This window comes from Microtus pennsylvanicus, chromosome 17, assembly GCF_037038515.1.
Source record: "Microtus pennsylvanicus isolate mMicPen1 chromosome 17, mMicPen1.hap1, whole genome shotgun sequence".
NCBI lineage: Eukaryota > Metazoa > Chordata > Mammalia > Rodentia > Cricetidae > Microtus > Microtus pennsylvanicus.
In genome coordinates, this window is record NC_134595.1 from 1,775,575 (window position 1) to 1,796,575 (window position 21,001).

At 39.4% G+C, this 21,001-nt stretch overlaps 1 protein-coding gene across 1 annotated transcript; it reads left to right on the forward strand.

Moving 5' to 3' along the window:
- Icos (inducible T cell costimulator) lies at positions 1 to 20,050 on the forward strand. Its single transcript, XM_075951851.1, has 5 exons — positions 1 to 98; positions 15,445 to 15,783; positions 16,417 to 16,523; positions 17,468 to 17,552; positions 18,263 to 20,050. Exons 1-5 carry the CDS (start codon positions 41 to 43, stop codon positions 18,274 to 18,276), a joined length of 603 nt encoding a protein of 200 aa, XP_075807966.1. The 5' UTR covers positions 1 to 40; the 3' UTR covers positions 18,277 to 20,050.
- Positions 20,051 to 21,001: the final 951 nt, after the last annotated feature.

Here is a 21,001-nt window from a genome sequence, read left to right on the forward strand (position 1 = left end):
CTTGAGCACCGACGGGAGGACTGCGGCTGCTCCTGCAGACATGAAGACTTACTTCTGGTGTGCCCTGGCTCTCAGTTTCCTGATCGGAGCTTTAACAGGTGAGTGGCTTCTGATTAATTGTAACTTCTTATTAAGTTATAATTCTAGTGAACATTAAGAAAAACTCTAAAGTAGAAACATGTGGTGCAAATCGGTTATTTTTTGAAGGTGCAGACAATTTCAGAAGCCCTCCAGCCCATGGCTCAAGCCTCCACATGGCGCTGTCAATGTGGAAGGCACTGAGTTTACATTGCTTCTTTTGATACTTTGTTTTAACATGAAAAAGCATGTTTCAACAGACCATTAAATTTTTAAATTACTTGCTCAAAGTTACCTGTCAGTGGGTGAAGTAGAAGACTCACTTCATTGTTTTCAGAGAGAGATAAAAGGCAAGACAACCTGCACCAGCAGAATGAGAATTAAATAGCCTCAGCCCTTGGGCTGGGGATCCTTCTATGGAAGAGAATAGAGTGGATGGACCACAGAAGAAGTTTGGCTTTCATCTTACCTGGATGCTTCTCTGTCTTAAATGCATAACTGGCCATAGGGTGTTGCCTTTCTTGTCTTTTTTTTTCTTGTTTATTTTGTTTTTGTTTGTTTGCTTGCTTTTTGAGACAACGCCAAACCAATCCTGGATGCTCTTGTAAGGTTTTTAAACACTAAATATGAGGGTCATCCTGAAATTAATCAAAAAGGGGGCGGGGGAGAGAGTGGATGACTAAAAGCATTCACTAGCCCCTGTAGACCTTAAATGGACTGGTGTCCTTATTTTTTTTTGTGGGTTGCATTCCTCAGCCTGCATGTGAGCAGATTAAATGGGGGCCATATGCGATGTAAATTATTACACATTTTTGTTGCTTTTTATTACATACACGTATATATTATTTTTCCTTTTTCTTCTTTTACTAAGGGTCCTGTTCTTGAACTTGAGATAAGTGGAGTGAAACATTATGTAGGGGAAAATGCCTTTAATAGGAGAAGAAAACGCAGAATATCCGGTGTATTAAGTCCATCCAGAAATGCATTTTCAGTGATACAAAGAAATAGACATTACTTTTCTCTCCAAAAAAAAAATGTCAAAGCTAAAACTGGGATAATTTAACTTTGGTTTTGTGCTATCTCCCTTAAGAAGAATGAGGGATGAGCAAAGAGGGCTATCCCTCATTGGTTTGCCTGGAATAAATAGCGAGAACAGCTCTGGGCCACTTGCCTTTTCCGTTCCACACCCCTCCCTTCAAACCTCCTGAAACTCTGAGCAGCATAAATGACCCAAGAACATCCATGGCGTGGAATCGAGTTGTTTACTCACCCACTCATCTGATCATCAGCATTCCTGGACGCTTGACATGCAGAAGGTGTTGTGCTGGCTATTGTCTGAACAGTAGTGAGGAAAGCCAGGTATGCCCACCCTACCGAGACTAGCTGAACACAGGTGAAAGACATCAATCAAATAATCCTTTAAACTTATGACAAGTACAGAAAAAAAAACCCCTCATTTCCAAGAGAGTGTACCAAAGAGTTGGGGCAGATAGGGAAGCTGTGTATATAGCTGGAGCCACACATTTTTTTTAGCAATGGCACTTGAGTTGAAATTAGAAATACAAATGGGAATCAGTAGGGATCAGTGTCAAGGTAGGAAAGAAAACTCTACGAAAAGTCAATGCAAAGTATCCATGGTGTTCAAAAGAAGGTTAGAGGGCTGGACCAGGGAAGACGCAACTGAGCACAGGAGGAAGAAGTTGGGGACAATGCCAGATGAGGCTGGAAAGGAGGTTAGGGGTCAGACTACAAGGACCTTGCTAAAGATTTTTCTTCCAAGAAAATTTACAGAAGTTATTGCATGGTTTGTTTGTACTGTCTCAAAGTTTTCTGTATACCAAACTTCTTTGGGCAATTACGATGGTGGTGTTACAATCAAGAGACTTGTGAGAGCAGTGGTGCTGTTACTGTAGGAGGGTAGATCCAGCCCCAGGATTGCCACAAGGTGACAAACTAAGCTGATCAATAAATTCTTCTGGAATAGTCACCTGAGATCCTAAAGAAATCAGACCAATGTTAATTATTCTTATCACATAGAAAACTGTATTATGTAGAATGCCATTTTCCAGAAACAGGTAAAAACAAACAAACAAACAAACAAAAAACCAGAGGCATGAGCAGCTTAAAGGAAATGATAAACACATAAACAATAATCATATTCAAAGTGACTCCCAGGGTACATATACCCAGGAGTTCCTATTTTCACAGCTAAAAACGTAGAGTCAAACTCAAGTAAACAAAGCACTCATGGGTCCTCTGTAATCCTTGTAATGCTTCCAGCTCTTGGCTTCCCATGTCACAGTTATGTGGGGACGCTCACCCCGGTGTGCCCAGCCCCATTGAAGCAGGAGAGAAAATACCACCCATCTCCAGGAGGCACGGTTCTGACCAACTTCGTTATTTAGTCAATGAAGTAAAAAGGCTGAGTTGTGAACCTTCCCGGCCTCCATTGGATCTCAGTCTAAAATTTAACAAAGTCTTATTCCTTTCATGATGCTGGGATAGTAGGAGGCTCTTCCTTATGGAAGAACCTCAGGAAGAAACTATACATGGAGAGCTTCCTCCCAGGCAATGGAGGTGTTGTGGGCGGCCTGCTGAATTCCAGCTTTAGAGAGAGACTGCTTTGAAGCACTGTGGAGAATGCAGCCAGTGAAAATAATTGCTAGTAGGTGATTTCTAATAAATACATGTCTTCTATGTGTCTCAGGAAGCCAGGAGGGTGACTCTCAGGCTCACTTTATCTGTGACGGTGACTGAAGTTTTAGAATTCTACCATCTTGGGAGAAACAGTCCTTTGGTGTTTTTAGCACCAGGTCCTCCCCACAGAACTTAGAGAGGTCTGGGGAGATGGACTGGCCTCTGAGCCCCTTTCTTTCAGCCCTTGTTTCTCGAATTCATGTTACATTAAAAACTGTGCACTAGCAACCTCTTCTTTGGGTAGATGAAGCTATTTTCAGCATGATAAGCCTTGAAATTATTCCTCCTAGAATGTATGCATTTACCTCTTACTTTTTTGTGTTATTGAATCTTCTCTTTTTTCTTTTATGTTTTGTCAGAGTAGTAACATTTCCTTTTAATATTCTTTGCTTCTGGTGAATTTGGAAGGTTGATGATTCTCTTTTTAAAAATAATTATTTATTTTTGTTCTATGGGATTGGGTGTTTTGCTTCACTTAGGTCTATGTACCACATTTATGCCTGATGCCCATGGAGGCCATAAGAGGGTGTCAGACTCTTCAGACTAGAGTTAGAGATGGTTGTGAGGCAGGATGAGAGTTTAACCCTGAGCCTCTGGAAGAGCAGCAAGTGTTTTTAATCACTGAGTCATCTCTCCAACCCCTGATGATGTTTCTTAATCTATCAGGTCATTACGTTCAGAGGATTACAACTGAATAATCTGTTGAATTGATGTGTTGTTGGGAATTGAACCCAGGATCTTATGCCTGCGGAGCAAGACTCCTACATCTGAGCTGCATCTCCTGTCCCATTAGAAATAAATGTAGCTATGCCCTGGCCTGACCCTCCACTTGCACATTGGCCTGAGAACCTTGAAGTGCCCTCCTTCCCTCAGTCTCCCTTTGGCTCCATCCCTGGCCCATGCATGGATTTTGCTAAACTATTGTCAAGTAGATCATTGCCATGTTCTGTCTTGACAGCGTACCTTTCCTGTCCCCCACATCCTTTCTTTACCCCTCTATCACAGAACTGCCCTTCAATGACAGCACCATGTGGGTGCTGCTGCTGTCTTGTGACCTCTGTTTTGCCAGTGCTCCAAGGCCTTCCATGAGTCCCAGCACAGGGGACGCTGTCCTTTGTCCCTATAAGGTGACTTATATCTTGCCTGTGAGGGCGGGGTGTTCTGGGCTGCAGTCTCTTTTCTCTGGAGATTTTTACCCACTTTTTGTGACCTTCTGGGTTGTGCTAAAGTGCTTTATGTTAGTTTGAGTCTTGTTTTTCTTTACCTTAAAAAAGAGAAAAATCCTTTTAAAATTTAGTACAAAATAATTTTTGAGACAAGGTCTCATGTAGCCTAGACTGGCTTTGAACATCCGATTGTCTTTCCACCACCTCCCAAGTACTGGAATTACAGGTATGTGCCTCCACTGGCCTATGTGGCTGGAGGCTGAACCCAGGACTTCCGGCATGCCAGAATCTATTAACTGACAAACTGCCTTACTTCTAGAATTTTGTGATCTTGAAAATTTTTCATTGGAATATGGAAAGTTATTCATTGTTTAATATTGGAACTCAAGAATTCCTTGCTCATGCGGCTTCTTTTTCATGTATGTTCCTGAATTTTGTATAGGAGCGGATACTTCTTTGCTATTTGTGAACTAAACTTTACTCTTTATTTTAGGTATTTTTTTCTAGTGTTTTTGATGACAGTTTCCTCTTTGTGTCCTTCACCCCATCTTTTTTTCCTAGAAATCTCTGTTCCTCTCATGTAATTTTTTTTCTCACCAAAGTGAACAGAATGAAAAATGTTTTCATTTTTATGCTTATTAACTACAGCTTCTTTAGATTTGACAGACCCTTAGACATTCTAAGTTACCAGTACCTTTTTAGTAACCCACAGGCACGCAGGGTAAAAACCAACTTTTGTCTTAGTTTTGCTCACAACACCTTCTATAATGTTCATTACTTGATGCAAAATGTTCAAATCCATATATGTGGTTAAACTGTAACAAACACCACCGTTTATGCAGAGTAGTGTTTTCCTAGTCTAAGGTCATTCAGTTTGAGACATAAAGTGAATTACCAGGCTTTCCAATTTTTAAAAATATATTTAAGAATCATTGTCATATTTTCTACATTAATGGTGACTCTGTGCTGTTATTCTTCTAACAAACTAAGTCTGTCAAGTGGTAGATTTTAGCCATTTTGAGAAATTTTATAAAAATTCAAAATTATGTTTTGAAAAGTGGTATGTAAGCATATACAGACTAAGAAATATAGATTGAAGCTGTTAGACAAACCATATTTGTTTTACTAGTTTGGTCTCTGAAGTTATCTAAAACAGGCAATGACATGCAAATTTAAAGAAAGTATCAGAAGTCGGGCTGTGGACCTCTGAGAGTGTTGCGTGGTACTGCGGTGCTCACGACTTGTTTTGCGCAAGGAAAAGTAGAGAGGAGATGGCTGTGACTAAGCGAAGTGATAGACTCGTGTGTGTGTGTGTGCTTGACTACTGAGGAGTCAGCTCTTTCTGAGTCATATTGTCATGGGTAGAGCGTGTCCCACAAGCAATTAAAGATTCTTTACAGGTGACTGCATTTGCATTTGAGAAATCAAACTTAAACAGCTAAAGTTTATGTTTTCCTTGGAGAATCCATTCATGCAACAGTAGCAACACAAACACTCCACTACACCCAAATCATTTTGTACCATCTAAGACTAAAGAAAAATTCCCATAGAAATGCTGGCTTGCACTTGTTTAATTACAATCAGAGTTTCTTGTATATATGAATCCATTTCTTCAGGTAGGTAAGTTACTAAGTAGCTGTGAGAAATTTAGACTGATATAAAAAAACAGATTTTTTTTTATGTTCAGATACACAGGGAAGCTTAATATACAATGGGTGATAAATAAATATCTAGATAAATAGAGTATTAAACACATGTAATTGATTATTTGAGAAATTATCTTAATGTTTTTGATACATAATAACCCTTCAGGCACAGAATACATACATGACACCATTGTGAGTATTGAGAATTTGTAATACCAATACATATACCTTAAGGGAAAAAATGCTAACGAGGATTTCCACTTCCAACTTAATGTTTATTTTTCCATAGCAAACCGCTTCAGATGCTATAGCTCTGTTGCTATAGAGTGAGGCTGTAGCCCTAGAGTATCAGACTGGGGAGTGGGGCATTCAAGTGAGTGAGCTCTGAAGTCACATTGTCTAGATTCAATTTATAGCTCCAATACTCACTGCTGATTTTGTTGCCTTGATCCAAACGGTATCGAATATGGTCATTCAAGCCTCATTTTCCTCAGCTGCAAAACAGAGATCAAGAAAGCTGATGTGACTTACAAGTTAGCTTTGAGAAAGAGATGGTTTATTTTATGTAATGCATTTAACAATGTAATCTGGGCAGAGTTAATACAATGGAAGCCCCTGAAAACTACTGGGGTTCAAAACTGGGTGGGCATCAATCAGTTGAGTCTTTGCCTTTGCCTTTGCACCAGGATATAAAGAGATCCCAAATTTCCAGCAAACAGGACGTCTTTCTCCTCTTGTCTTACTCTTCTTGGCCCATGCTCAAGACATTTGCCAATATCATGCTGAATCTTCATGGTCTTATTTTCATTTGTTTGGAAAGTATCATTGAGTTTCTTTTGTGTTCCAGGTCCCAGGAACAATTTAACTCTTATTCTTTTAGGCTTCAGTGATTAAATGAAGAAACAAGACAAGAATAATTAAGATCTAATAACGTATGTGCTAGAAATATTAATAAAGTGGTGTTAAGAACATAGAGTCTTTCGGCATCTCAGAAGGACCCGAAGAGAGGACTTAGAACAATTTTTAAAGAGTGAGAGTATTTCTAGTTGGGTAAAGGGCTGATTAGATGTTCCAGTTTATGGAAACAGAACAAACAATGTGAAAGAATGGTCCACAACTTCAGTGATACTGGAACAGATGGTCTATGGGATTATGGAGGCTTTTATGTCATACCAAGGAGGCTGGGCTTTTCCCTTATAAACAACAGGGGACTAATGAAGACTTTTAAGTTGGGGAATGAAACACAATTTTAGAAACAGATGGAGGAAAGACAGGAGGACAGACTGTCATAGGTGGTGAGGGCAGCCAAGGAGATGCTTCCACAGATAGGAGAAAAAACATGAATAAGGTCTGGATTGGCAATGGTAACGGAAAAGAAAGACTAAGTTCAATAGACATCTATGAGCTAGCGTCAACTGAACTTGGTGACTGTGGATGAAGAGAGTTGGGGGTAGAAAAAGACTGAGTGTCCTGGGCTGATCAGTGATTCACTAAAGAGAGAGTGAATGGGTTCAGCTTTGATATGCTACTCCTGATGAACTGACTGTATCTAGAGACAGATGCTGAAAGGCTTGGGAAACTGGTGTGGAGGGCTGAGCTGGAGATAAATATCAGTATAATATCAGTGTAAATTAACTCACATACAAATGTCCTGTGTATGAGCTTAAAGCACTGTGCATGGCAACAGAGAAATGGGAAGCTCTCTCTCTCTCTCTCTCTCTCTCTCTCTCTCTCTCTCTTTCTCTCTCTCTGTCTCTGTCTCTGTCTCTCTCTCTGTCTCTCTCTGTCTCTCTCTCTGTCTCTCTCTCTCTCTTTCTCTCTCTCTCTCTCTCTCTCTCTCTCTCTCTATATATATATATATATATATATATATATATATATATATATATCACTCTTCCCTCTGTGGAACAGAGACAGTCTCATTTAATCTCATGTGATTTTCATCCTTTGATAATTTCAAACTTGTGAGAGTGAAGTCACTAACAGAGTAGTTTATTTGCAAATTAATTATTTTGTGAATATTGATTCAAAGTTTTATAGCACCTTTGGGTCTTTTTCATTTTCACAAAGAAAATAACTTTTAACTAGAAGAAAATGAATCTTTCATTTTTCTTATTATACTTGCTTCAACAACTGAGGTTTGTTTTTTTTGCCCCCTTCAGAGTTCCTTGGAGAGTAAAAGCAGCTTTTATAGTGTGTATGAAGGTGTGTATGTATGAGAGAGAGAGAGGGGCTTTGGTTTGGTGGTTTGTCTTCATTTTTCTTCACAGCTTGCTTTTCTCTCAATGGGATGGGGTTTATTTTGTCTACATATCCCACTGTGCAATCCATTCACTCTTATTAGCTTTTGGGATGTTTTTGAATTATAGTGTGAGTGTAGGCATGATGCACAGATAAGAGGTTTTTAGCCAGGAATCTAAAAGTTTTAGCTAGTTGATTCATAAGAAATGACATTGTTTTTATTACAGATGAAAGAGTGATAGGGAACACATTTTTTAACACAATGCTAAAACTTATGAATAAAAGACCCAATGTAACCAGACTCCAGTACCAAGCATTTTAACTTTGATAAATGCCTCTCATGGCCACACTCTTGTGCTTCATGGAGCCAACTAAAGCTTATCATTGTTTGACTACAGAAAATATGTTTAATAAGCATTACCAATAATTGCAAGCTCAGGAGATCTTATCTCTCACTCTGAGGCCTGTAAGGAGGTTTGTGGTTTAAAAGGCTGAGTGAAAGAGAATAAAATCGCTTTGCTAGTCTGTGCTCCATCCTCTGGCTGTGTGGGGCTCTACATGTCTCTTTAATGCTTTTCTCTACCAGATCTAATACAACTGTTTACACAATGCTAGTCTGTGCTCCATCCTCTGGCTGTGTGGGGCCTCTACACATCTCTTTAATGCTTTTCTCTACCAGATCTAATACAACTGTTTACAGAATGCTAGTCTGTGCTCCATCTTCTGGCTGTGTGGGGCCTCTACATGTCCCTTTAATGCTTTTCTCTACCAGATCTAATACAATTGTTTACAGAATGCTAGTCTGTGCTCCATCTTCTGGCTGTGTGGGGCCTCTACATGTCTCTTTAATGCTTTTTTCACCAGATCTAATACAACTGTTTACAGAATGCTAGGTCCTAGGTGGACCATCTGATACTTAGAAATAAAATAGCTTGGATATCCCGAGAATCAATTTGAAAGTAGACTTTTCTGATCTGGCATGAATTCTTTGGGGAAGGACTTTTTCTAGATATTTTTTTTCTGTTTCCTCCTCTTCCACTCCCCTCCTCCTCTGCCCAGCTCCTTTTTGTTTATTGCTTGTTTGTTTGCTGAGATAGAATCTCACTCTGTACCCAAATCTGGGCTGGGGCTTGCTACACAGCCCCAGGATGACCTTGATCTTCAGAAATGTGCCAATGTGCCATAACACTGGCTCCAGAGATTTTAATAGCCCTAGAAAAAAAAAGAGACACAAATGCTCTTGTCTTTGGGAAAAACTGAAAATATAAAAACTCACATAAAGAAGAACTCTGATTTTACTTTTGAGAATAGTCTATTGGTAGTAATAGTTATAACTGCCAACAAATATAACAACTATTATTTAAAAAAAAATCACAACAGAAGGTAACAGATTTGAGTCTGGTGACAAGAACATACCCTATAAAATATAGTGTTCTATGTGATTCAGGAAATATAGGCCCCTTTCTCTAGAATGAATATCATCTAGATGAATCGACAGAAGATAAAAAGATATGGGTATCAAAGCAAGTGTTAAACTTAACACTTAGATTTTAAGACATCACCAAGATATAAACAAACAGATTCCCATCTGTGTTTTTAACATAGTGTTGAAATGTGTATCATTAGTGCTTGTATTAAAAATCACTAAAATGTGGTTTTTAATTGACATTTGGGGTGGATTAGCAAAATGGTTGCTCTGGGGTCCCACAGCTTACTTATCCACACACTGGACAAGTTACACTATTACATACTTCAAGGAATTTAAATACTCAGTTAGAAACCCTCTGGCCCTCAGTAATCATGAAATGACCAAGAAAAACACTAATAAGCTAAGCAAAACTTTTTGAACTTGGTAAGTATCTACAGGCAAAGAACTTTTTTCTTTCAATCATTTTCTATTTATTAGAACATTTTCTAGTTATGTGGCATGCAATATTGGGAAAAATAATCACATTTTTCGTTCCAGCTTAACTTGATGTATGCAAATATAAGATAAGAAATAAATGTGAATGCATACATCCATGTGAGTAAATTTTAATCGTAATTTACTATTTATCAGATGCTGTTGTAGATACTTGGGATGGAACTGTAAATTACAAATGAGGCTCTCTATTTAAAGCTTACATCATAGTGGGGGTAGCCAGACAATAAATACCTGTTTATTTTATACAATGGTAAGATTTTCCACTCTCAGGAAATATGTCAGAAAATGACTTAAATATGCACTTTGGATATGTTGACCGGTAGTCTTTGAAGAAACATTAGTTTGAATAATGGAGACAAAGCAGTCATTTATAGAGAAGAGGCTAGATATAAGCAGGCCAGAATGAAAGCCAAAAGTTAAGCAGCTATCTGTGCAGAATATTCTGCACCCTACACAGAAGCAGGGTGGGGAGAGGAGGGAGGAAGATGAAGGATGGAGGAGAGAGATAATTGTAATTTGTGATTAAAATTGGAGTAGAAAGATTTCATTAATCATAGGAAGAAACAGCAAAGCTTTCTTCTTGTTGATATACTTTTAGCAGTGGTCTTAAAAGACTTGGCTCTTAGCAATCACTTTCCTGCTTCCAGTGCCAGCAGCACTTTGAACTGACGCTCTTTCATGAACTCAGGAAGTTGTATGACCAGAGGAAGAAAATTTAATCTGACTGAGCCTTTGTCTGTGCCTAGTAGACTTGCTGCTTGGTATGTAAGCCCAGCAGGTCTGACTGTGTGTGTGTGTGTGTGTGTGTGTGCACATGGTGCTGGGCTATAGATCAAACTACAGGAAACCAGGAGTATGAGACAAGGGTATTGGTAGGATGCTTAGGACATAGACAAACAAGAACTTATTGGGCATTGAGGTGGTATGGGAAGAATGTGACAAACACATTTAAAACAGTAGCGGAGGTCACACTTTGGAGGAAGGTTTTTGTCTTAGTTGGTATGTGAAGAAAACATAAATGATAGAGAAATAAACAAAGGAGTAGGAGGGATACTCAAATCTTTGACTCTTTTTGTGGCAGATGAATTAGCCAAACACCAAACAGAACAGATTCTGGATGTATATGCTGTTGCTATAATGCCAGTAATCCAGACTGAGTATTAGACATGGAGATAAGAATATCCAAAGAGTTGAGGAAGGATTTTGGCTTCTTCTGCAATTGTAAGATACCAGTATGTTCACATTTTCCTTAAACTGCCTATCCATTTGTCCATTAAATGCTTTTCATTGTTACCAGGGATTTCCTTGCTGGTCTTTTTGTCCCTCTCCACTACTGTGTGTGTGTGTGTATTTGAGCCTGTGCACATGTGCATGCATCTTGAGGTTGGAGATTAATGACAGGTGCCTTGCTCTAGTGTTCTTCGTTTTAGTTTTTGAGACATGGTCTCTCACTGAACCTGAAGCTCACTGCTTTGGCTGGATTGGTTATATTTAGCTAGATTGGTTAGTCAATGAGTTCCAAGAACGTCTTCCCCTCCTGCCATCTTGCAATGCTGGGGTTATAGATGCATGCTGGCATATTCAACTTTGTTTATGTGTGCTGGGGGTTTGAACTTGTGTCCTCATTCTTTCTTACAAGGTAAACTCTTAACAAACTGAGCCATCTCCCCAGACCATACTGCTCTGCTTTTTTTTTTTCTGGTAGGATTGTACCAAATTCGGCTAGAGGGTAATAAGAATTTGTGATTTTGTATTTAGCACATCTGTTCTGTAGGTGCAAAGTGATGCTGAGGTAAATATTTAACCGCTGTGGTTGCAAACATTCACATTGCAAGTTTGCAGTTGCCAAATGCTTTTCTAGGCTGAAAAATTACTTAAACATAGGAAATGCAGAAAGAGGAGTCAGCCTTATTACCATGTCCAATAATGAAAAGGTAAGCCAGGCTATGTTTAAGAATGATCCCTGAAATGAATATTTATGAGTGCTTGATGGATGACACTCTGGAGGCCCCAGCTGATTATAGTGACACACAACTTAGTTCTGTTTGAAAGGAAAACAGAACCCTTCCTGACTGTCCCAAATGCTTTCGGTAGGTAGGAAAGATAATTTCACTCACTTTAATAGTTTCCTGACTCCTTGTAATATTCTTTTTTAAGAGACGATTAGGGAGGGACATGGTATCACCTGATAGCTAAGTTGTGTCTCCCTTGGTTGTCTGTGGTCTCTTCTGGATGTATTCTGATCCTCAACCCACAGAAAGTAAGTGTTGGAAAACCCCCCATCTCTCTTTCTTTGTGTGTATGTGTGTGTGCATGGAGTGTGTGTGTGTGTGCATTTGTAGAGGCCATATTCTAGTGTGCATGTACACAGAGTGTGTGAGTACAGGAAGGTGTGTGTGTGTGTGTGTGTGTGTGTGTGTGTGTGTTTGTAGAGGCTGGATTCTAGTGTGCATGTACACAGAGTGCACGAGTACAGGAAGGGGTGTGTGTGTGTGTGTGTGTGTGTGTGCATTTGTAGAGGCCATATTCTAGTGTGCGTGTACACAGAGTGTGTGAGTACAGGAAGGTGTGTGTGTGTGTGTGTGTGTGTGTGTGTGTGTTTGTAGAGGCTGGATTCTAGTGTGCATGTACACAGAGTGCATGAGTACAGGAAGGGGTGTGTGTGTGTGTGTGTGTGTGTGTGCATTTGTAGAGGCCATATTCTAGTGTGCGTGTACACAGAGTGTGTGAGTACAGGAAGGTGTGTGTGTGTGTGTGTGTGTTTGTAGAGGCTGGATTCTAGTGTGCGTGTACACAGAGTGCATGAGTACAGGTAGGTGTGTGTGTGTTGGGGGTGTGCATTTGTAGAGGCCAGAAGTCAACGTCTAGTGACTCCTTAATCACTTTTTACCTTAGTTTTGAGACAGGGTCTCTCAGTAGACCTGAGCTCACCTTTTTTTGGCGAGTCTTTGCCCAGCAAGTCCTTGGACCTTGCCTGTTTCCAATGCACTGGGATTACAGACGCCAGGCTTTGGGTGTCCAAACCCGAGTCTTCATGCTTATACAATAGGTAATTTGCCCTCGAAGCCATCTCCCCAGAAAGAACCATTTAAAGATATTGTTTTCTCTTCTTATTTTACACATGAGAAGAGAGAAGTCCACAGGGTTGCTGGTCATGGGGCAGAACCAGAATGCGCTCTTGAGTTCCTTGAGCAGCACTGCTCAGTACTTACATTGTTATTTTCACCACGTGCCGGCTTGTGGTTCACGAGTGGGCAAAGAATGGGAAACAGACAGACAACACTTTTTATGTTATTTGTGTCTCTAGTGGCTGCAGACAGTTTTGTCCCAGGGTCTCTTCGTGGTTTGCTTTGCTGCCACTCTAAACTCTCCGGGGAATTTTCTCTGTAGCAGTCCACTGATCTTATCTTCTGCAGCAGGTACAAAGCTCACAGACAAGCGTCCTCAAGCAGAACGCCCTCCACTTGAAGCCAATGCAGCTGCACCCATTTGCCTGTCGTCTGTTCCCACCCCTTTGCCTTTAACTCACAGTTTCCTTTGTATTAAATAAAACGAAAGCAGCATTATTTTCCTTCTGCATATGTCTGACTTCTAAACTGTAAGACAAAACATCCATACAGAGACATGGACAACTAGCAAAAAACACTTGAAGAACGATCATATAGGCTACCTCACCCCCACAATTACCACAAGCCAAGACTAAGACACTGTCAGCACACAGACACCTCTCTGCTTTCTATGTTCTTTCCTGACTCAAACTCTCTTCTCCCCTTTAGGCAAGAGCGTTAGGGTGCATTCATTCAGGAAATTTAGAATCACATCTTTTGCACACTTAAAGCAGTCACCTGTCCCCGCCCCCCAGAACACAGCAGGGGGGCAGTGGAACTAGGAGCACCTTCTGACTAGTAAGTGTCCACAAACTGCAGCTCCTGTTATAAGCACCTCTGCTCTCCAAGGTCTTCGCTTTGCAGATTCTGGGAGATAAGGCATCAAACAGAAGTTTGAACACGGGAGAACACTAATGTTCTCAGAGCAAAAGTCCCTCTAAAGTTCTGCTCGCATCCATGGTTCCAGGGTCTCGTTTTATGTTTCACCTGCATTTTCTGCACTCTCTTCAGATCAACTACTTAATCCTTTCAATACTACTTTTGTTTACTATTTCCTGTCGTTTTATTGTTGAATAAGGAATATTGACAAGATAGAAAGCTGGGACACCTGTGTGTGCATGTGTGTTTTTTTTACAGCTAAATGTCTAGTTTGAGAATGTTTCCTGGAAACATGAGAGGTATTCACTAAGGGCTAGAGATGCTAAAACAAATAAACAAACAATAAATAAAATGATTGTGATGAAGCATGAAAGGAGTTAAGGCATCAAGCATAAACAGAGAATTGGCAAATGGATCATTATGTATGATGCCAATCTTAATTTAAGTTGGAGCTCTTCTTTAAGGAAGTAATATGGCAAGACATATTTGGGCAAATGCTATGGTGCTTAGAGAAAATCAGAGTGATGAAAATAATCCTGGTGTCACCTTTGTGCTTAGTTTTAATAAATCATGAAAGATTAACACAAATTGTTCATTACATACTCATTAAAATGATCATATCAAACATGTAAAAAAATTGAATACTTATGGTAGGATATCATATAACTTTAGCAGAGCACAAAATACTATGTTTGCTATATAAAATTATACCACTAAAAAAGTCAAAGTCAAAAAATGGATATACTCCCTGTTTTAGCAAGGATGCCTGTTTTTTTTAAATTAGTTTATACTTGTTTGATATTCTTAAGAAAAAAGAGATTTTACAACTTAAATTAAAGTTACCATTTTCCAAACAATTTTAGTATAGCACTTTTCATTAAAAAATTAAGTCATTTAAAAAAAACCAAAATAAACAGAAGAAAATCTTGAACCTTTAAGTCAAAAGTTCACAATCTGCAACCAGGATAAACCCATTTAGTCCCTTCCTCTTGTGTAGCTCACAAAAGCAACTCTGGTTCCGGGAATCAGAAAACATGAAAAAGGGAGCAAAAGTTTGGGCCTCATCCGGTTTGGTTCCTAGCGAATGGATCCATAGAAGAAATATTACTATTTGAACATAACTGATTTATTTATTTTTCAGTTGGAGGATGTAAAGCTATTAATATATAACCATTCAATTTTAGACCCAGTAAATTTATATACTTAAAAAAAATTTTCATAGCATCTTTCTGCAAGTCTTTTCTTGCTCAGCTAAAAGAAGAGCATGCTTTAAGTTTTAAAGCTCACTACTTCAAAGGGACGTTTCCTGACCCTCCCGTGACTATTACAGTTCACCACCCAAGCAACGTCATTTTCCCTGATAGTACTTTGTTCCTATGGCAGACCTCTCATTTCTCTGTTTACCGTCTAGTCCCCAGTGTGGAACCTGTAAAGGCATGGAGACCCTGTGTTTGAGTCATACTATCTACACATGCTACTTGATACATAACATTCTATAGGGTATTGCATGGAAAGTCCATTCATTCATCGTGCATAGTTTTGCCTTGTCACATTCTGGTTTTGTTTTCTTGGCTATTAAATCTTTCATTTTGGTATAAATAGAGGTGACTTTATAAACAGAAATCACGTTCCCACTTAAATATAATTATTTTGGCAATATGTTCGCAAAACAGCATTCTTACTTCGTTCTCTTTCTTTTGACCCAGGAGAAATCAATGATACAGCCAATCGTAAGATGTTTTCATTTCATCATGGAGGCATACAGATTTCTTGTCAATACCCTGAGATTGTCAAACAGCTAAAAATGCAGCTGTTGAAGGGTGCAGAAGTTCTCTGTGATCTCACCAAGACCAAGGAAAAGGGAAACGTGGTCTCCATTAAGAATCAGAAGTTCTGTCCGTATCAGCTGTCCAACAACAGTGTCTCCTTTTACTTAAACAACTTGGACAGTTCTCACGGGAGCTATTACTCCTGTAGCCTGTCAATTTTTGATCCACCTCCTTTTCGAGAAAAGATCCTTAACAAAGAATATTTGCATATTTACGGTAAGACATTGGTTGCTTTTTATCGTTGGGGCTTAAGAGTTCATGCACATTTCCAAGACTTTTCTCACCAATAGACACAAACAAGTATCTTTTGTATTACATCTTTTAGATGTAGTTGGCAACAAATCATCTTGGATGAAGTATGAAAGGAATGATATGTCCTTAATATTAAGCTGATATTTATTGTCAAATAAGTGATTTAGCTATACATACTGTTGAGTTAGAGTTAGGGCCTAATCCTTCAAGCATCCAGACCATGGCTCAGTGAATATTACCTCTACTCACTTAAGGTTGAAAGCAGTTTGGAGAATGAGATGCAGTGATTTGAAAACCAGTTTTATACCATGTGTTTTCCTTCTTATTCTTGTGGAAGCTGCAGATAGCAAGTCTCCACCTATTGGTCGCATTTGTAAACTAGCATAGCCTTTCCAGTCTGAACTTTGGGGTCCTTGTTATAATGTGGAGGTGACGTTGGTTGACATCTACTGGATCCTCTGATTGAAAGGAAGAAAAGCTTTCCTTGATTAAAAACCTTCTTTCCATTTTATGAAAGCCTTCTCTATGCAGTGTTGAATGAGGACACAGTGTTTCTGGATATTTTATCAATGTATCTTTTTCCCTTCTCCAACCCAGAATCACAACTTTGTTGCCAGCTGAAGCTGTGGTTGCCCATAGGGTGTGCAGCTTTTGCTGTGGTATATATTTTTGGATGCATATTTGTCTTCTGGTTTGCAAAAAAGGTAAGTGATTTCTACTTTCCCTTATGCTCTTTCCTAGCTGGTTATAGACTCATCAATGTCTCAAAGTAACCTGAACAAAAGGGACACATTTATTTTCTCCTAATTTATACACTAATTAAACTAATGACTTGGAACAGAGATTATCTGTTTGTTTCTTAATAGCTCACATCATCCCCCAAAGGACTTGGAGGCTCACAGAGATACATTATTATTGCTGCTTTTTTCATAAGAGGATAGAAAATTTGGGCCTATCACAGATAAATGTTAGGAAGGAGGTTTAAATATAAAAAGAGGTGCCTTTGATTTTTAAAAATTATTAAATGTTGGATTAATATGGAGTGTACACTTCCTAAAAGTCAAGCCAAAGCTGGAGCAATTAGTTGTTAAGTTTCTCTTAATGGGCAAATTGAAACAATGAGGTAATTTTACTAGGTACCAATAGTAGCTAGGAGGGAAACTGCTTCTTTAGATGTTACATTGCCAGACTCCTTGTGTGTGTGTGTGTGTGTACCAGACAACCATTTGAGAAGGAGTTAGTGTATGCCCTAAAGTCCATCATCAAACTCTATTTAGGAAGGAATAATCAAGTCAAAAATGAGGATGAAAATGACGCAGAAAGCATTTTTAAAGACCTTCTCACTGTGTGTGTGTGTGTTTGTGTGTGTGTATGTGTGTGCGTGCACAGGCATAAGAATCTTTTCTCTCCTTCCACTATGTTGGTGGTGAGGATTGAACTCAGGTCATCAGGCTTGGCAACAAGAGCTTTTTTCCTCTGAGCCATCTCCTAGTTCAGAAAGCACTTTTTAGCGGAAATATTTTGCATGTTGTTCTACTGAGCCTTTTGTTACTGGCTACTTCAACAAAAACCAGAAAGCACTTGGAAAACAAGCATGAAGGTGAGAAAGATCTGAAAAATAAACCATGTTTCTAACTTTCTTTTTCAGAAATATGGATCCAGTGTGCATGACCCCAACAGTGAATACATGTTCATGGCAGCTGTCAACACAGCCAAAAAGTCTAAATTTGCAGGTATGGCTTCCTTCAGAGGTTTGGGGGAAGGAGGAGTACTCTTCATGCTAACGCTTGAAGTCATTTCTATATTTTTATTTTAAAAGAAAGGAAAACGTACCTAAGGATAATTTTAGTATCTTATGTGAAAACCTTGATTTTTCACTTTCACTGGGTTTTATCCATTATGTAGTATATTAAAAATAATGTCTGTAAATCCCTATTACAAAGAGATCATCAGGGTCAAATACGAAGTTAAGTTGGTAGAGTGCTTATCTAGCATATCTGAAGCCCTGGATTCAATCCCAATACCATGTAAAGGCACCGTGCTACCATGGCACTCCCATTACCAGGCCATGTAATCCACAGGCAGGATTACACCTGTAATTCCCGTACTCAGGAGTTGGAGGTAGGAGGATCATAAGGCCATCGTAATTTTCAGCTACATATTGAGTTTGAGCCCAGTCTGTGATATATGAGATCCTGTCTCAAATTCAGCAAGAAGAAAGAGGGAGGGATGGTAGAGAAGGGAAAGAAAAAAACAGGCCACTTGATGCATCCTTGTCTCCCAACAAATAGTACAGAAAAGGCTCATTGTGTTCAGCTCATTGGTAGAGCACTTGCCTACCACGCATGAGTTCTTTGGTTCAAATCTTAGTACAAAAGAAAAAGATCCATAGGTCAGAAAGCTTGTTGAAGGGAATTCAGCTCATGTGGAATTTTTGTTACAGGCATGACTCCATAATCTGGAACACTCTGGCATCCATGGAGGAACCACACTGACCAGTTTCCCTGATACTTGAACTGAGAAATTCTATTTTCTGGACCATGGGGCATCTGACTACAGGAATCTCCTTCGGGTTTTTGTTTGTCTGGATCAGTGACTGCCTGAGAATTGCTGAGTTATTTTAAGGCAAACACCTTCTAATAGAAGGTCCAACTCATGTGTACTCAACAAACAGACCTCACTGGGTTAATCCACACACACACAGCATCTGCTTCTAGCTACACAGAGGCCAGTAAAACAGGCACACCTACAACATTTTCACAAAAATCCACCGGTATTAATCTGCAGAACACACAAGCAGACAACGGTCAGCATCTGCCCTCATATTTTAGATTACTTTTTCTTGCTGTAGGGATCAGTATTCTTTCTAGAATCAGCCAGTAGAGGGAGATGCTTCATGACTGTAATTCTTGTGTTTCTAAGGTGTTAGTGTATATACCACACTGAACTCATGCTTTAGTACCAACACACCATTCTCTTTCAGCTTCTAGACTCCAGCTGATCACTGTTGGAGGGGTTTAGATGCCTTCTCTTGCCTTCAGTTTTTCCTTTAAAGACACGTCCACATGTCTACTTGGCAGCCTGCCGCCCCTGCAAACAGGAAGTTCAGTCTACACGTTTCTTCATTCTGCTGCTCAAAAACAGCGGTAGATATAATTTTCTCATATTCTTCCTGCCAAAGTAGTTTTTTTCCTCCAAAAACATCTTATTTTCTCAAATTCAGTTAAAATGTGTTGATATTAGTGGTAGGAAACATTGCTCAGAATCAAAAGCAAATTAATTTTGCTATTATGTTTTCTACCATTATCCACGTTTCCATGGTGCTATTAATCACAAGCATAGCTATTTTTGTAGATCATATTATAGTTGCAAGCAAGCAAAGCAATCTGTGGTTAATGGACAAACATTCTTCTGGGGTAGAGTGAATTAACTGCTTAGCCTGCCAGCTGTAGTTTCTGGAGGTGACTACCAGACTGCAGCCACGTTTCCTCTGGGTTTGACAGACTGAAACGGTTCCATGAGCCTGGAGTAGCACTCCAGACTGAGTTGGAATCCCAAGGCTGTGAGAAGTCATCAACTCTGGGACAAGCAGCTCCTTTGGACTCTAGGAGGTGTGAAGAAGCACAAAGGAGCCAAGACAGAGTTGCCTGTCCTAAATATGCAGCCTGGAAGTCAGCCCTGGCGCACTAGGATAGTCTTCTTTAGAACACGAGTTAGCTTTAAGGATTGCTCTGAGCAGGACCATTTTCTCCACATTCCTGTCAGCGTGCCTGAGGCTTCTGGAGCCGTCAATGTGTGTGTAACATTTTATTTTAACTTTAAGTAAAATAAGGCTGCTTCACAGTCTTAAATTGTAGTTGCCTACTTACAGTTTACTTCAAAAGTGAGACCTGATGTACCATTATATACTTATTACATTAAGCATGTGTAATGCTGGCTATGTACAGTACAGTACTGAAATTGTAATTTGAATCAAGTATGGTATTCTCTCTTTTCAGCTGACTCCGGCAGCGTGGCTGGCTTTGAAAGGGTATTCCCTGAGTTGGGTATACCTTCCTAGGTGTGTGTGTGTGTGGGGGGGGAGTTGCAGAGGCTAGCATTCACATTGTTCCGTGGAGGATCCCCAATCCCAACACTGAACAGTTAACCATGAATTATAAAAAAAAATACAAAATTTCTGTGAAATAGAAACTGGCTTTAAGAGGAGCCACTTGTTAAAAAATACTAGCAATAACAAGAAATAAAAGTTAAATATTTGTGTCCAGCAATGGACTATAACCTTGCTGTGTTTTCTGCGGGCAAAGAAGTGATGACCTTAGTTAGCTACCACATACAAATTAGACCTTGCTCTCCAATGACCTCATATGCTGTATAATATAGTTGCTTTCTTCATCTTGCTCTCTCCCTTTTTAAACATTGAAATATCTACAAACTCATAAGAAAACAGACATACAAAGGACAAAGAGTGCTCCGGCTTCTGAGTTACTTGCCCCATGGACTGCCGAGTCCCATGGAATGGTGCTTATTTCTTACAGAAAAGAAGGCTGTACTCTCAGATGACTCGACAGCCACCAACATCAGATTTCTATCTAGTTTTTGGTCTGCATTCAAGATCTGTCCCTTGTTTCTAGGATGCATGCAGGAACTGGAAGTTCTGCTGGACACTTCCCTTTGTGTGTGGTTGTTATGTCTCGGGAGTGTTTATTCTGGACAGTTCTTCAGTCTTTGGCCTTGGATCTTTTGCAGACCACCAGTCATTATTTTTTGAATGTCCCTTGTTTGAGTCACTCTGACGTTTCTTCATGAATAAAATCAGGTTATTCATCTTTATCAGAAGTAACAGAAGAGTGGTATTGTGTTCTTTCAATTGTGCCCTAAAGGGCAGCTCACAGCTTTGGTTTGTTATGTTATTAACCATCATTTTCATCACTTGACTGAGGTCATGTCTCTCAAGCTTCTCCATTGTAAAGTGATTCTGCCCTCCACAGTTAATAAATATGCTTTGTGAGAAAGCATTTTGAAATCCTCTGTTCTTCATTATAATTTCAGTTTATTCATGTATTCATTTGTAGCTTCATGGTGTCATGGTTTCTTATTTCGTTCAATGTGTAAAAATAAATGTTAATATTACTATTCTATTTTCTTTCATTGCTTAGAAATAGTCTTCGGTGGCTCTGGCTGG